Source organism: Nansenia antarctica, assembly GCF_963989245.1.
Source record: "Nansenia antarctica genome assembly, chromosome: 12".
Classification (NCBI taxonomy): Eukaryota; Metazoa; Chordata; class Actinopteri; order Argentiniformes; family Microstomatidae; genus Nansenia; species Nansenia antarctica.
In genome coordinates this window covers 31,966,637-31,984,042 of record NC_137682.1, presented here as the reverse complement: position 1 = coordinate 31,984,042, position 17,406 = coordinate 31,966,637, and the positions used below count along the sequence as shown (strand labels likewise).

Below are 17,406 nucleotides of genomic sequence, written 5' to 3'. Positions count from 1 at the left end.
GCATGGTGTCTTTCTGTAAGTCAGCATGGTGTCTTTCTGTAAGTCAGCATGGTGTCTTTCTGTAAGTCAGCATGGTGTCTTTCTGTAAGTCAGCATGGTGTCTTTCTGTAAGTCAGCATGGTGTCTTTCTGTAAGTCAGCATGGTGTCTTTCTGTAAGTCAGCATGGTGTCTTTCTGTAAGTCAGCATGGTGTCTTTCTGTAAGTCAGCATGGTGTCTTTCTGTAAGTCAGCATGGTGTCTTTCTGTAAGTCAGCATGGTGTCTTTCTGTAAGTCAGCATGGTGTCTTTCTGTAAGTCAGCATGGTGTCTTTCTGTAAGTCAGCATGGTGTCTTTCTATAAGTCAGCATGGTGTCTTTCTGTAAGTCAGCATGGTGTCTTTCCCTACAAACAAGACCAGTCAAGTTTTTACTGTCTACTACATTCTCTCATCATCATAGATGTATGATATTGATATAAACCCATTTGGATAAATGTGCAACATTTTGGAGTAACAAATTAACACTGTGCATAACTTTACTGCATATAGTTAGTAATCAGTGATGTCTTATACTGTATAGCTTTTGTATAGTTGCTATGATAGCAAATCAATTAATTCATAAATAAAGAACATGTTTGCCTTTTGGTCAAAATACTGTTTCACAACTGACAAGGTCTAATGGCTAATAGATTCCATTACAGATAGTTGTTATACAGCATTGAAATAAAAATAAATTAAAAATAACTCAAATTGCAATACATTTGTATTGTTAACAAGATATTCATTGTGCCACTAAGCATGGAGAAGCGTGTGTTTTTTGAGGCGACACAAAGAAAAGTGCTACTCTACATGTCCTCTCAAAATGTCATATCAAATGTACTTAGGAGGTCGTAAATGAAGTAGTATGAAGTATGTAGTATGTAGTATGAAGTATTCCAACACAACACCCTGATACCAGGCTGTCAAGGAAACCAGCCCTGACCCACCATGGAGACCAGGTAAATCAAGACATGTCGGTGGAAATGTTCTTCCACATACTGTACTGTACAATATCTATCTGTTTGCCGGTGATCCTGCTACTCTACTCTAGAGTATAGGCCCAGGATCAAAAGGGTTTACAAAAGGGACACTGCAGCGCGGAAATCTAGGGGACGATCAATTAGGAACAAGAGAGTGTGGAAAGGTCTGGAGACTTTTCCTCATCTATCTCTCCTTTTTTGTTCTTCTTTAGACACACACAAAGCAGGAATGGAACCACTAACGCTCTCTGAAAGGAGTTCAGATGAAGAGTAAACATCACATGCTGCACTTCTCTTCAACCCCCCCCCCCCCCCCCCCAGTGGCAGTGGCTATATGACATGGCAGTATGATGTTCTTTAAAAAAGAAAAAAGAAGAGACACAAATATAAAGGAGTGTGGGGCAAAGGTGAGCTGGGGGGCTGTCGCCTTCTCACAACGCCACAGTGCAGAGAGAAACACCTCATTTCCTGTCAGTGCTGTCCATGGTCTTCCCTGTGGGGTCGTGACCTTGGTGAGCTGGTGGGGAGACAGGCCATCCCTCTGTTCCACAGGGGCCAGCTCACGGTCGGTCTCTTCTCGTTGACGTCTGCATACTCATACACAAACAGTTTCTATATTGCACACCATGCCCTCATGGCCTAGGGGTCACAGGTCAGTGGTAACGGCTCCTTTTCTCCTCAGCTTCCTCCGAGTTGTAGCCCCTCTGAAGGTTCAAGAGAGAGTCTTTCATCTAGGAGAATAAAACACAGTGATATTTGTGGATCAAACACATCCAGAGATTAACATTGGTTAACAGAGGTTAACATTGGTTAACAGAGGTTAACATTGGTTAACAGAGGTTAACATTGGTTAACAGAGGTTAACATTGGTTAACAGAGGTTAACATTGGTTAACAGAGGTTAACATTGGTTAACAGAGGTTAACATTGATGCACAATGAAAAGCAGTGGGGATACACTTTTATTTCCTAAAATAAATATTGTAAGTCACACATTGATACTTTTTTCCCTGTTTCATTCCACTTTATTACACATCACTTTATTTACATATGGACTTTAATGTTTAGATCTTTTGTCTGGATTGTTTGAGTTAATACCAAAGACTGGTGCCAATTTCACATGAATAGGCTCATTGGAAATACATTTACTGGACAAAATGTTGTAATAATACTTGTTTCCCCCACTGTACGTGAAGACATAATGGACTGGTTTCCCAGGATGAAAAGAAGCCAGCCCTTTGTGTTTGACACTCAGCCTTAATCTATGGTTCTCTTGGCCTGTTATCTCTACTATCTGTTATCTCTACTATCTGTTATCTCTACTATCTGTTATCTCTACTATATGTTATCTCTACTATCTGTTATCTCTACTATCTGTTATCTCTACTATCTGTTATCTCTACTATCTGTTATCTCTACTATCTGTTATCTCTACAATCTGTTATCTCTACAATCTGTTATCTCTACTATCTGTTATCTCTACAATCTGTTATCTCTACTATCTGTTATCTCTACTATCTCTTATCTCTACTATCTGTTATCTCTACTATCTGTTATCTCTACTATCTGTTATCTCTATGTTATCTCTACTATCTGTTATCTCTACTATCTGTTATCTCTACTATCTGTTATATCTATGTTATCTCTACTATCTCTACTATCTGTTATCTCTACTATCTGTTATCTCTACTATCTGTTATCTCTACTATCTGTTATCTGTTATCTCTACTATCTGTTATCTCTACTATCTGTTATCTCTACTATCTGTTATCTCTACTATCTGTTATCTCTACTATCTGTTATCTCTACTATCTCTTATCTCTACTATCTGTTATCTCTACTATCTGTTATCTCTATGTTATCTCTACTATCTGTTATCTCTACAATCTGTTATCTCTACAATCTGTTATCTCTACTATCTGTTATCTCTACAATCTGTTATCTCTACTATCTGTTATCTCTACTATCTCTTATCTCTACTATCTGTTATCTCTACTATCTGTTATCTCTATGTTATCTCTACTATCTGTTATCTCTACTATCTGTTATCTCTACTATCTCTTATCTCTACTATCTCTTATCTCTACTATCTGTTATCTCTACTATCTGTTATCTCTACTATCTGTTATCTCTACTATCTGTTATCTGTTATCTCTACTATCTGTTATCTCTACAATCTGTTATCTCTACTATCTGTTATCTGTTATCTCTACTATCTGTTATCTCTACAATCTGTTATCTCTACTATCTGTCCTCTCTTATCTCTACTATCTGTTATCTCTACTATCTGTTATCTCTACTATCTGTTATCTCTACTATCTCTTATCTCTACTATCTGTTATCTCTACTATCTGTTATCTCTACTATCTGTTATCTCTACTATCTGTTATCTCTACTATCTCTTATCTCTACTATCTCTTATCTCTACTATCTGTTATCTCTACTATCTGTTATCTCTACTATCTGTTATCTCTACTATCTGTTATCTCTACTATGTTATCTCTATATTATCTCTACTATCTGGTCCCTACCTGGTCCAGCAGCAGCACTGAGGATTTGATGATTTCTCTCCACTTCTGCAGCTCAGCGTCATGGAAACGTTGCTGGGACTCCAAGAGCTGGGCCCACTCCATCTGCGTCTGAGGCAGCTTACTACACACACACACACACACACACACACACACACACACACACACACACACACACGCACGCACGCACGCACGCAAGTGTGACTTTCATTGTTACCACTGCCCCCCCACTGCCAGGTTTCCCCAAACCGCTGGTGCATTTTTGGGGGGTTGATTGACGGGTATTTCGTCAGCGGGGGGGGCGGGGGGGTTTGGCAGTTGATAGATGCTAGTGAACTTTTTCCTTGACGGAAATAAATGACCATACTGTTACCGGCCTGTGTGTATGAGTGAAGAGTAGACCTACATGTTTCATGCCACAGATATTGAGTGATGAAAATCTGTGTAAAGGATCAACTCAGGATTACAGCATAACAGTGTTATAAGGCAATGGATTGTGTTTGTTACTATAAAGCTCCTTCATCAGCAAGAGCCTGGCTAAATGAGTCTAAAGTAACCAGTATGCTCCCAACTGTGGTTCAGGGCCAATAAGATGGAAAGGTAACATTACTTATGTCCCATAAGGGCCTCCGCACAAATGAATTAAACAAATGGGAAAAATAAATAAATAACTAATGTTCAGCCCAAAAGTCCATCTCACTCACTATTGAGAATGATCGCTCAGCTCAACTGCTTTCTCGTTTATCTTTATCGTGTTCCATGGGCCATTGTGTCTATAATGTAAAAATGGTGCAGCAGCACCTGCTGGGATGACCGAATTGCAGCAACAAGTGCATGGACAATTTTCAATCAACGGCAAAATTGTGGCCCCCTCTAGCGGTTGTGGCCTTAAGCGACCGCATAGACTGCTTATGCCTCGGGCCGGCCCTGTGTGTGTGGGTGTGGTGTGTTTGTGTGTGAATGAGTGAGCGTGTTGTTCCCTGTAATTGTTATTGTCTGTGTCAAGTTTGCCTTTATGTATGCCAGAAAAAATCGGATAAAAAAACAACCACATACTGTATGTGACACGGTTTTGTCGTGTTATTCTATTACAAATGCACGTGAGTCCTTCTGTATTTAAATGTAAGTGTCTTTATTGTAACTCGCTCCGTGAGCTCTGACAATACCGGTCTCTAGTCTCTTCCTGTCCCCCGCCCACCTGACCTGATGTCACTACGGTGGCCTGTATAGAATTACAATAATACCACATCTCTCTTTCTAGAATCAATGGGTAGACTGCCATTGATTCATCAGACCTAGAGGATTATTCTGCCTCTATAACTAAAAGGTCTGATCTGAACCTGATCAAATAAACAATTCTACTAACAACCCTATATATATATATATATATATATATATATATATATATATATATGAACATAAAAAGAGCATGAACACATCTCTTCTCCTAAACATAGAAACATAAAACATAAAACATTTTCTTTTTTTACAAGTCCAACCTAGTTGGTTTCACCACCTCTCTCCCAGATCTGGTTCTAGGAGTAGCTGGTGGTTCTGGGACATTCTGGTCCCTTGGTTCTGCCGAACTCTGCTTTGGGACACATCCCAGAGGTTGCTCAGTAGCACCACCGCCACTCTGCGCCGGTGAGGGCTCCATGGGGATGAGATGGCGCCGGTTTCGCCGTACTGTCCCATGAGGTCCATCCACGATGTACGACCGCGGAGTAGGGTGGCTGCTGACCACGACTCCAGTTGCATTTTGATCGGTGACCCACACCTCCTTTCCAGGAGTGAGTCTGTCGAGACTTCTTGCACGATGACGCCGGTTGTAGCTTTGTGCGTCTCTCCTCCTCTTTAACTCTTCTTTCAGGACCACCGCCTCACTGTCGGGAAGAGCAGGGACCAGTAGAGCAGGAAGCGTAGGCACCGTCGTGCGGAGTCTCCTCCCCATCAGAAGTTGAGCTGGACTGTATCCGTTATGCAACGGGGTGGCTCTGTACGCCAGCAGAGCGCGGTATGGGTCGGCTGCCTTCTTCAGGAGACCTTTTACTGTCTTGACAGCCCGTTCTGCTTCCCCATTACTTTGAGGATATTTCGGGCTGCTTGTGACATGACGGAATCCGTAGGACGCTGCAAATGCCGCAAAGGCCATTCCGGAGAACTACGGCCCGTTGTCTGTCACCAGTTCCTCTGGGATGCCGTGCCGTGCGTAGATCGATTTGAGGTGGTGGATGACATCTGTTGATTTTGTGGGGGTCAGCAGAGCAATCTCCACGTATCTTGATGCATAATCCACAACCAGCAGGTATGTCTTGCTCTCCAGCATGAACAGGTCTGCTCCTAATTTCTGCCATGGTCGCCCTGGGTATTGAGATGGCATCAGCGGCTCCTTTTGGTTCGGTCTCTCTTTGCTGCATGTTCGGCAGTTGAGGACTAATTCATTCAGCTGCTGGCTCAGCCCGGGCCACCATACAGACTGTCGTGCGCGCTCCCTGCACTTTACCACCCCCTGGTGGCCTTCATGCAGCCTGGCAAGCACCTCATTTCTCATTGTTGAAGGGATGACGAGCCTGCTTCCCCTCAGCAAAAGTCCATCCTCTACTGTGAGTAGCGCCTGTTCCGCCCAGTACAGCCTGAGAGCCGGTTCACTGTTGAGTGCTGGCCATCCCTCTGCACTCAGCTGCATCACCCGTGCGCACACACTGTCCCTCTTCAGCTGCTCTCTCAGCTCATCCAGGTAGGCGGTGCTCGCTGGCAGGTTCTCCATTATCATGTCCACGTAGATGTTAGTATCCTCGAAGAACTCCTTCTCATCCGGTGTCTCTCTCCTCTTCACAGGAGCATGTGAGAGTGTATCCGCAGTCCACAGGCACTTTCCTGGCACATGAGCAATGGAGTAGGAATAGCGCATCAGGCGCATCCGGAAGCGCAGAATCCGTGGAGGGAGAGCGTCCAACGGCTGAGACCCCAGGAGACTCAGGAGCGGCTTGTGGTCTGTCTCTAGCTGGAAGTGTCTGCCGATGAGAAAGTTGCGGAACCTCTCACAAGCCCAGGTCAGGCCTAAGGCCTCCTTCTCAACCTGCGCGTATCTCTGTTCAGTTTGTGTGAGAGACCGCGACACGTAGGCTACAGGTCTCCACACTCCATCCCATTTTTGGAGAAGCACACTCCCTAAGCCGTAAGACGACGCGTCCGCTGAGACTTTGCACTCCCTGTTGGTGTCGTACATGGCCAACACTGGTGGGGATATTAGTGCATCCTTCAAATCTTGAAAGGCCCTGGCCTGCTCGTAGCCCCACAGCCAGCAGTTCTTCTTTGACAGAAGGTCTCGCAGAGGCTTGTCTCTCTCCGCCAGCTGTGGGATAAACTTCCCCAGCTGGTTTACCATGCCGAGAAAGCTTCTCAGCTCACTCACATTCGTCGGCTCCTCCATCCTCCTCACAGCCTCTGTCTTACTCGGGTCGGGGCTAATGCCACTGGTGGAGATTATATGGCCTAGAAAGGTCACCTCTTCTTTCGACAGGTCGCACTTATCGATGTTCAGGGTGATTCTTGCCTTCTCGATCCTCCCCAGCACGACGTGCAGACGAGCATCATGCTCCTCTTGTGATCGGCCCCACACCAGCACATCGTCCATGTGGCAGACGACACCCTCCAGCCCTTCCGTGACCTCCGTCACCATTCTGTTTTGGAAGTGTTCGGGGGCAGAGGCGATGCCGAAAGGTAGACGATTGAAGTAATATCGGCCAAAGGGCGTGATGAAGGTGGTGTACTTTGATGAATCTTCAGTCAGAGGTATTTGCCAAAATCCCATGTTTGCATCCAACTTGCTGAATATTCTGGCTCCAGCCAGCATTCCCAGTGTTTCCTCCACTGTTGGCAGGGTATACTTTTCCCGGCACACTGACTCATTGAGGTTCGTGAGATCAACACAGATGCGAACAGCACCTGTCTTCTTGGGAACCACCACGATGCCGGCACACCAGTCAGTTGGCTCCTCGATTCGGCTGATCACTCCAAGGCTTTCCATGCGGGACAGTTCTTGCTTGACCTTGTCCATCAGTGGCAACGGAATCCTTCTGGGTGTCTTCAGTGAGAATGGTTGGGCCCCAGGTTTCAGCCTGATTGCATGCGGCTGTCTCATCTCACCGAGACCACTACATATCTTTGGGTAGGTTGTCTTGAGCGTCTCCATCGTGATACTGTCAAGATGTGCCACAAGCTCCATCTTACTAATAGCAGGTCTCCCCAGCAATGCAGTGTGCAGGTGTCGAGTGACATACACATCCTCCCACACCTCTTTCTCTCCTCTCCTCAGCAACAGCCCGGCGACGCCCACAACATCTAGTGGCCTCCTCCCAGGTCCCATCAGTGGCTTAGTTGACTTCCGGAGGGTAGGTGGATCCTTGTCTCTGTAGATCTCTTGAAAAACAGTGTGAGGCATCACTGTAACATCAGCACCGGTGTCTATTTTGAATGGCACACGTCTGTCATCGATGTTTATGTTGACCATCCATGGCTCACCGTCAGCTGTGACGCTGCCTAAGAACACACAGTCCTCATCCTCTTCACAGGAGCAGGAATAGTCCTCTTCAACCTCATGTACAGATTTGGATGACTTACACACACGCTTGTAATGCCCCATCTTCCCACATGAATGACATTTCACCTCATTAGCAGGGCAATCGCGCTGTGAATGGGACAGAGAGCTGCCGCATTTATGGCACTGGACATTTTTCCCCATTGAGTATTGGGCACTGTGTGGCTTGGCTGGGTAGCTGTTAGCCTGTTGAGGTTTGTTTTTAGCATATGTCTTGCTACTGCTCTTAAACACTCTGTCTACACATTTAGCATCACTTGCCTCTGTCCTGGTGTCCCCTCGCAGAGAAGATTGCTGTCTTTTCACCTCTTCACTCTGCCTCGCCATGTTTATTGCCTTTTCCAGGGTCAAGTCCGGGTCCAGCTGCATGCGTTCGGACAGCCGCTTATCCATCAGTCCAACGACAAGCCTGTCACGAATCAGCTCGTCATGTAGCACTCCATATGTACAATGCTCCGCCAGCGCATATAGTGTCGTCACAAATGAGTCCACCGTCTCGCATTCTCCCTGCTTGCGCATGTTAAATTTGGCACGCTCGTAGATAACGTTCTTCTTGACTACGAAGAAACCCTGTAATCCATCGCGCACCCCTTGGTAAGTACGTCTTAGAGCATCAGTCAGATTTAGTCCACGTAAAATATCATCCGCCTCATCTCCCATACAATATATTAGCGTGTTGACTTGATTCTCTTCAGTGCTAACCGTCAGGTTACTTGCCAGACGAAATCTTTCAAACCTGCGTATCCATTTGGCCCACTCTTGCGGCTTTGAAAAGTCGAAGGACTCCGGAGGCTGGATGCTGAACGTAGCACTTGAAACTGGCGTCGCTCTCTGGACTGCAGCTGCTCCCGCGTTAGCATTATCAACCATCTTTTCTTCCTCCCGTCTCACCGTCACGAGCTCAAATGACACTGTCGGCCGACCTAACTCTTAACACTCACTTACAGGACTGCTGACACCATGTCGTGTTATTCTATTACAAATGCACGTGAGTCCTTCTGTATTTAAATGTAAGTGTCTTTATTGTAACTCGCTCCGTGAGCTCTGACAATACCGGTCTCTAGTCTCTTCCTGTCCCCCGCCCACCTGACCTGATGTCACTACGGTGGCCTGTATAGAATTACAATAATACCACAGGTTTCATTAAAAGGTCCGCATCTCGGCAATTGTGAAACCTCGCAATCGAGCCAAACAAGTCGTTGTTGTGAAAAAATGTGTTTTCCGTTTTTTTGGATAGGACGACAAACGAAGCGATGAAGAACCCACTCGATGTCATATCCAACAGTTTTACATTCACTAAATAACTACATTTAGTTAGCAAAGTCGGGTGGGGGGTATTAGTGTGGCAGTGTGTGTAGCCACGCCCACCCCAGCTGTATGTAAGGAGCCATGTGTGTGTGGATCTGTTTACAAGTTTACAAGATGGAGGCTGAAGCTCTCGCTAATGCTATCAACAGAATTTCAAAAGCAGGCAGAAATATCGACAGTGGGCAATTAATGAACTCCTTCATATTGGACTATACATAATGGGAACTCCGAACGGGAATTCCGAACTCCGAATCTGACGATGACAGATGACAACGGAATGTCAGACATTGATCTCCACATCAGTTCACTTTCATGGGACAGTCGTCTGCAGACAGACCTTCTGCTGTGTTCTTGGGTAAGTTTGAGTGAGTTACACGTGTTGTTTACTAGGATTTTGTGTTGTTTACTTAGGATAGCCAAACAGTTATTTGTTGTTTTGTGAGTAAGGTAGATAGCGCATTTGTTAGCATCAGTTATCAGACCACTGAAACTGCTCACCACAATTATGCCACCCCTCTCCAAAACTAATGAGATGGTGGGAGGAAGAAATAGGTTGTCAAAGATAAAACATAATGAATAAATACATTTGTTGCAAACCTACTAAACATGCAACATAGTGTACAGTATGTTTCATGCACCATTTTAGTGTGTTTGTGTGTACCAGCTAGCCAAACAAGTGTTAGCTTGTTAGCTAGCTAGCTTTGTTAGAGATATGATAGATTATAGAACAAGTAAATGCTTTTGTAATGAACGATAATGTTGTGTGGAATCAAAAATAATGATTAATTCATTGATATGTAGATTTGCTGTAGAATAATACTGTGAATTGAAATGATTTCACTAGCCTACTTATTACAGTACACTGAGTCTGATGAGAGTCACCAGCACTTCTGGTATTTGTCATTGTCATTGTATAAGCAATTATATTTTATGAAGATAGTAGTAGGCTATTTCGTTAAAAGTGGTGTTGGTAACAGTGGGCAATCATTTTAAATGTCATTTAAATGAAATGTCTTCTTTTTTTATTACAGCTTTGATGCCCAGATGGGATGGGAAGGAACTACACCAAAGTCCCACAAGATGCTTTATGGACTATAATGATAAATGCATACACACGGACACAACATTATTATTTTTTACCATTCTATTATTCCATTGCCATGAATTTTACTCTCTTTACTTGTAATGGGATGTAATACACTTTTGGCACACATGGCACTAAAAAATCATGAATCTTGAATTATTATTATTATTATTATTATTATTATTATTATTGTTTAGCAATTTAAACTTGTCAGCCCTGCAAGTTTGTTTCCTGAGGGTTAGCTGACAACCCCACTGACAGATGACAGGTAGATAATGACAGGTAGTGTAATGGGGGAGTGGTTGTCTTGAGGGTGTGGTTGTCTTGAGGGAGTGATTAGGGTGGAGTTAACCAGCTATTGTTCCCACCCATTACCTCTGTGAAAAACGTCTCTGAAGACTTTGAGGCTGGATATCTCAGTACGGTGGTTCAGAGGGTATCAACATTCAAATATCCATGACTTCTTCAACTTGTTTCAGATGTCAATGTATGACACATCATTTTAAAGCTTACAATCTACCCTTTCATAATCTGGAAAACAGAAAAATGATTTTGCCCTACTTGCAGACTTTTTAACATGCCCTGTCACATATAACCAAGTATTTCATTCTATTGTATTGGTTTCAGTACACATTTTCAGTAAGATCAGCTAATCCTATTTGTATGTATTGTTATATACCTTTCATGAAGCTGCCAGGTGGTGAGAGACTGAGCAGAGTACTCCAGCATCCACAGCTTATAGAAGAGCATCATGTTGAGGAACACCAGTAAAACCAGGCTGATGGAGGAAGAGGAAAAAGAGAAGGAATAAGATGAAAGCTACAAACAGGGTTCCTCTCTGTGTCACTCACTGTAAGGAACCCAGTTACGATGAGAAAGGATTATCCTATGAAGTAGGGCCTATTGAGTTTGTCATTAAAGAACTGTACCTTAGACAGATCCTATGAAGTAGGGCCTATTTAGTTTGTCATTAAAGAACTGTACCTTAGACAGATCCTATGAAGTAGGGCCTATTTAGTTTGTCATTAAAGAACTGTACCTTAGACAGATCCTATGGCAAGCGATAGAAAGAACGGAGAGAGAAATGACATAAAGACCACAAACAAAAACAAACATGTTAAACAAGAAAATGTCTAATGTCTAAACCAGAACATAATGAAGATGGAACTGTGAGTGTGTGTGTGTGTGTGTGTGCGTGTGTGTGTGTGTGTGCGTGTGCGTGTGTGTGTGAGTGAGTGTGTGGGTGTGTGTGTGGGTGTGTGTGTGTGTGTGTGTTTGCACCCACACAAAGCTAATGATGAGCAGGAGCTTGGAGACACTGTAGAGGGCCAAGCCTCCAGGGAGGTGTTCTGGCGTGTGTCTGGTCTGGGTGGATCCTGCCACGTGTTTGATGCAGTTGATGACCTCATCGTCGGTGGCCGTGGTCACAGGACTGAGGGCCTCGTCCAGGAGCTGGCTGTGCAAGTGGATGAGGGACCGCTTCCTCCGCTTCATCGTGGACGTCGTCACCACCTTGACCTTGGGAGAGGGCTGGTGGGACTCTATCACAACGTCCTCCACCTTGGACAACTCCAACTCTGTCAGGGAACACACAGCGACAGTATTTACTTGAAATAATAAGACAGTATCAGTAATAATTAATTAATAATAATAATAATACATTAGACTTATATAGCGCTTTTCTAGACACTCAAAGACGCTTTACAAACTGAAAAGATCGAGTAGTAATAATAAAAATAAACAAAAAGGTAAATAGAAGAAAGTATAGGGGCCTAATTAAGGTAGTGCTGGGGACACATGGGAAGGGGATGGGCGAGCTTGAAGGTGAGCTTGAAGAGGTGGGTTTTGAGGGCCTGTTTAAATATTGGGAGGGTGTTGGCCTGTCTGATGTGGTTGGGGATAGTTATTATAGTTATTCTCTTATTATTTTGAAATGTAAAATGGAGCCATTCACAACACACATGCGATAGCTGGGATCGTCATTATTTTGCGCAAGAGAGGATCCAGATTTAAATGTAACACCGGAAATGTTGATTGTAAATGGCAATGGTAAATGGACTGCACTTGAGTGCCTTTTTTGCTGCTCCAAAGCTGCTCCAAAGCGCTTTACAACGGCCTCTCTGTTATGTATGTGGGACTGCGCCTTTAAGAGGCACCGGAAGTTAGTGGGGTAACCCCGTTGACACGTGTTGTTGGAGTGCAAGATGGCGATGTGAGGAGATAATAAAGTCTTGACTGTTATCCAAGGTGCGGACAGTTATTGATCATAACATTGGCGACGAGGATTATGGATTCTCTACTCTCACCTCTTCCCCCGTTCCTCGCCCTGCCTGGCGATCCACCAGTCCCGTGGATTCGCTGGTGTGAGTCCTTCGAGACATTCATAGTAGCCGCCGGGTTGGCCGGTGCTAGTGACCAACGTAGAGAAGCCCTGCTGATTCACTCACTGGGCAGCGAGGGACAGCGGATTTTTCGGTCTCTCGGACCCGCTCCGAGATACGCGGACTGTGTGACACTGCTCAATGGACATTTTGCTGCTCCACAGAATGTAATGCTCCGGCGGATAATGTTTCGCCAACGTCGGCAGCAGACGGGTGAGTCTATCCACCATTACGTGGCTGATCTGAGGGGACTAGCCAGCCTCTGTAAATTCGGGGTGCTGGAAGACGAACTGATACGGGATCAGCTGGCTGAACACACTAATAACTCAAAGCTCAGAGACAAGTTGTTAATGATGCCAGACGACCTAACTTTAGCTAAAGCTGTGGATTTAGCATTCCAGCTCGAGTCAGCAGCAGCCTTGAAGTCACAGCTAGCGCCCACCTCCAGCTCTTTTCCCCCCAGACCCATGCTATTAACTCAAATGGTGGCACCGCCCACGGATGTGAACTTTGCTGCACGCCAGGGTATGACAACACGCCGGGCCTGTGGTAATTGTGGCTCATCATCACACCAAAGCCGAGCCCCAAACTGCCCTGCCAAGGGGCAGCAGTGTAAGCGCTGTGGCAGGCAGAACCATTTTGCCCGGGTCTGCCGCTCTACCCCCACAACAGACAGTCCACGGCCACAAGGTACACCGGGACGGCCCACACAGACGACCATCCATTCAGTGACTGCCACCCCCCGACCGGCTAAGTGGTGCACTGTAGAGCTGGATGGGGTTCGCCTCCCACTGCTGGTGGATACGGGGGCCTCCAGGTCGCTCATGAACGCTGCCACGGTACGGCGGCTCTTTCCACTCCGAACGCTCACTGCCAACGCCGAGGATCTATATGGCTATGGGCACTCCAAAATAGACATGGTGGGCACAATCGCCTTCACTGTGCGTTACGGGACTAAGGCCCTCCCCTCATTCACCTTTCAGGTGTCTCACCAGGGTTCTAACCTCATGGGTTTTGATTTGTTTTGTGAGCTGGGTTTCACCCTCATGGACAATGTTGGATCCGCCATCTTGTCTGTTGGCTCGCCGTGGGAACAACGCTGGCCTGCTCTATTCAGCGGTTTGGGCTGCCTCACCGCCTTCAACCACCAGCCCCTCCTCAAGCCCGAGGTGCATCCAGTGATACAGCCCATACGCCGCCTGCCCCTCGCCCTACGCGACGACGTCACCGCCGAGCTCCAGAAACTCTCGGATGCGGGCATCATCGAGCGTGTTGATGCCTCCCCCTGGATTTCGAACCTGGTGGTGGTAAAGAAAAAGTCAGGGGGCCTGCGTCCGTGCATCGATCTCAGGTCAGTCAACAAGGCAGTGATCCCGGACAGGTACCCGCTGCCCACGGTGGAGGAGCTGGCTGCACATTTCTACGGCTCCTCTGTGTTCTCGAAACTCGACCTTCGCCAAGGCTACCTACAGGTTCCGCTGCACCCCGAGAGCCGCAACCTGCCAGCTTTCGTGACGCATGGCGGGGTGTTCCGCTACACCCGCATGCCCTTCGGTCTCAGCTCAGCCCCCAGCTGTTTCCAGAAGATCATGACCACCATCTTCGCCGGCATCCCGGGCGTGGTCGTCTTCCTGGACGACATAGTGGTCCATGGTGCGACACCGGACGTCCATGACGAGCGCCTGGCGAGGGTGTTGGACGTCCTCGCCAGCCACAACTTCACGCTAAATGGGGAAAAGTGCACCTTCCCACTCCGGTCATCGAAATCGTGGGGTTCCGCCTGACCGCCGACGGACTCAGCCCGCTACGCTCTAACGTAGAGGCTGTGCTGCGCCTGCCGGAGCCGTCCTGCCCAGCTCAGCTGGCTTCGTTTCTTGGGATGACGGCCTACTACCTGCGTTTCCTTCCCCGATACTCCATGACCACCTCCCCACTGCGTGAACTATTGAAACAGGACGCGGTCTGGGAGTGGACCCCGGCCTGCTCTGCTGCTATTCACCAACTGAAGAAGCAGCTGACCTTGCCGCCGGTGCTGGCATTCTTTGACCTGGCGAGCCCCACACTCGTGACGTGTGATGCATCCAACACGGCGATCGGGGCGGTGCTGTCCCAGATCCAGGGGGGCACGGAACGCCCGGTGGCATTCGCCTCTCGGTCCCTCAACACAGCTGAACAAAAGTACTCGGTGGGGGAGCGGGAGGCGCTAGCCTGCGTCTGGGCGTGCGAGCGGTGGCATATGTATGTGTACGAGCGAAACTTTACATTGCGAACTGACCACCAGGCTCTCACGGCCCTGCTCGCTACTTCAGGTTCGGGCCACAAGCCGCTGAGGATCTACCGCTGGTCGGAGAGGCTTCAACCATATGACTTCACCACACTGTTTACCCCCGGCAGGGAAAATGTAGTGGCTGACCTGCTCTCCCGAGCCACCCCCGTCCCAGCACTCGGCGGCCCCAACCCCGGCCCGTTGCCCAACAAGGGCCCAGACGAGATGGAGTCAGAGCTCATGCTCATGCTTCACGCCCAACTCCAGGCCACGGTTTCCCTGGAGGACCTTCAGCGCGCGTCGACAGAGGACCCCACGCTCTCCCATCTCCGCACTTACATCCGGGAGGGTTGGCCCACGAAAGTGCCGCAGGAGCTGGCGCCTTTTCATCGGGTCAGGAATGAACTGACCTGCTGGAACGGTGTCTGTGTGGCCCGGGGGCTCTGCACGTTCATCCCTAGCGACCTCAGGGCGCGCGTCCTCGCCATGGCGCACGAGGGCCACCTGGGCATTGTAAAGGTGAAGCAGCGCTGCAGGGATTTGGTGTGGTGGCCGGGCATAGACCGTGATATTGAGATGATGGTGAAGGAGTGCACGGCCTGCCTGGTCAGTGGGAAGACGGGCCCGTCACCCTCACCACCCCTACAGCCCTTGCAGTGGCCACCCACGCCTTGGGAGCACATCCAGCTGGACATATGTGGCGAACTTCATGGCGTCCCACACCACCAACGTTTCCTCCTAGTGGCCTACGACCTCCACTCAAAGTGGCCAGAGGTGGTCGCCACGGGGTCCGTAACAGCTCGGGTGGTCACTGACTTCCTCTCCTCTCTGTTTGCTCGGTGGGGCAATCCAAACGCCATCACAACTGATAATGGCCCACAGTTTGTCTCAGCGGAGTTTGCCGTCTTCGTGGAGGAAAGGGGGATCAAACACATACGTACAGCGTTCTACCACCCGGAGGCAAATGGGGGGGTCGAGCGTTTTAACCAGACTCTGAAGAATGGGGTCAGAGCACACCTGGCAGATGGCCTGCCGTTCTCAGCCGCGCTGCTCCGCACCCTGCTTCACTACAGAGCAACGCCGCACTCAACTACCGGCAGCTCCCCAGCCCTCCTGATGATGGGCCGTGAGCTGCAGCTTCCTCTGAATCGGCTGCGGGCCCCAGCGGTCGCCACGCCAGCAGCAGCACCCTGCCAGAGCGCCAGGGTCGCAGACGCACAGTGGCGGATGAAGCAGCGGTTCGATAGGAGACGGAGGGTGAGAACACCTCCCTTCACAGAGGGGGACTGGGTCAGGATTCGCCGCCCTAACCGGGACCACAAGCTGCTCTCGTTCTGGTCTGCGCCGATGAAGGTCACCGCTCAGCTGGGGCCAGCCTCGTTTCGCCTGGACGACGGATCACGGTGGCACGCAAGCCGGCTTCGGAAGGTGGCATCGCCTCCCATCATAGACCCAGAACAACCGCAGGGTCCAGCTGAGTTCCCACCTGAACTGGTGGAGGCCGGGGTTCGCCCAGAGGCTCGTCCGGCCCGTGCCCGGGTCAGACCAGCACACCTGAGAGACTATACCGTGGACTGGTGAACCTAAGGGTAAGGTTTAGTGCATAGCCTGTTCAGTGGCAGAATAACCCACATGGCTATGCTGGTGACTGGCAGTCTACCCAGTTCATCAAGGTTAAAAAAGTTTGATAATTATAATGTTTATTCATTGTGTTCTTCTGGTTCCTGTGGGGGGGGGTAAATGTTATGTATGTGGGACTGCGCCTTTAAGAGGCACCGGAAGTTAGTGGGGTAACCCCGTTGAAACGTGTTGTTGGAGTGCAAGATGGTGATGTGTGAAGAGAATAAAGTCTTGACTGTTATCCAAGGTGCGGACAGTTATTGATCATAACACTCTCATTCACCCATTCACACACCAATGGCAGCAAGCTGCCATCCAAGGTGCTGGCCCGCTCACTGGGAGCAATTTTGGGGTTCAGTGTCTTGCCCAAGGACACTTCGACATGTGGCCAGCCGGGGCTCGAACCGCTGATCTGCCAACCTTGTGATCATTAGACGGCGGCTCTTTAAAAAAAAAAATATATATATATAAAAATATTCGTTTAAATACAATCATAGCTATACATATTCATACATGTTCATTTTATAGCCTTCATTGTATTCTAATTCAAATTAAAAAAAATTAAAAAACAATAAATAAAACAAAACACACCCATACCATTTTGGTATGAGATAAATTCATCT

At 47.6% G+C, this 17,406-nt stretch overlaps 1 protein-coding gene across 1 annotated transcript in view; it reads right to left on the bottom strand.

Moving 5' to 3' along the window:
- Positions 1-1,651: 1,651 nt before the first annotated feature.
- Positions 1,652-17,406, bottom strand: part of LOC308168662 (protein Aster-B-like) — a gene marked incomplete at both ends in the record, with an annotated part of 153,811 nt that continues 138,056 nt past the window's right edge. Inside the window, 5 exons of the mRNA XM_080543273.1 lie at positions 1,652-1,729; positions 3,528-3,648; positions 11,196-11,294; positions 11,446-11,457; positions 11,802-12,093. Coding sequence (XP_080399399.1) covers positions 1,652-1,729; positions 3,528-3,648; positions 11,196-11,294; positions 11,446-11,457; positions 11,802-12,093 — 602 coding nt within the window. The remainder of the gene's footprint in view (positions 1,730-3,527; positions 3,649-11,195; positions 11,295-11,445; positions 11,458-11,801; positions 12,094-17,406) is intronic.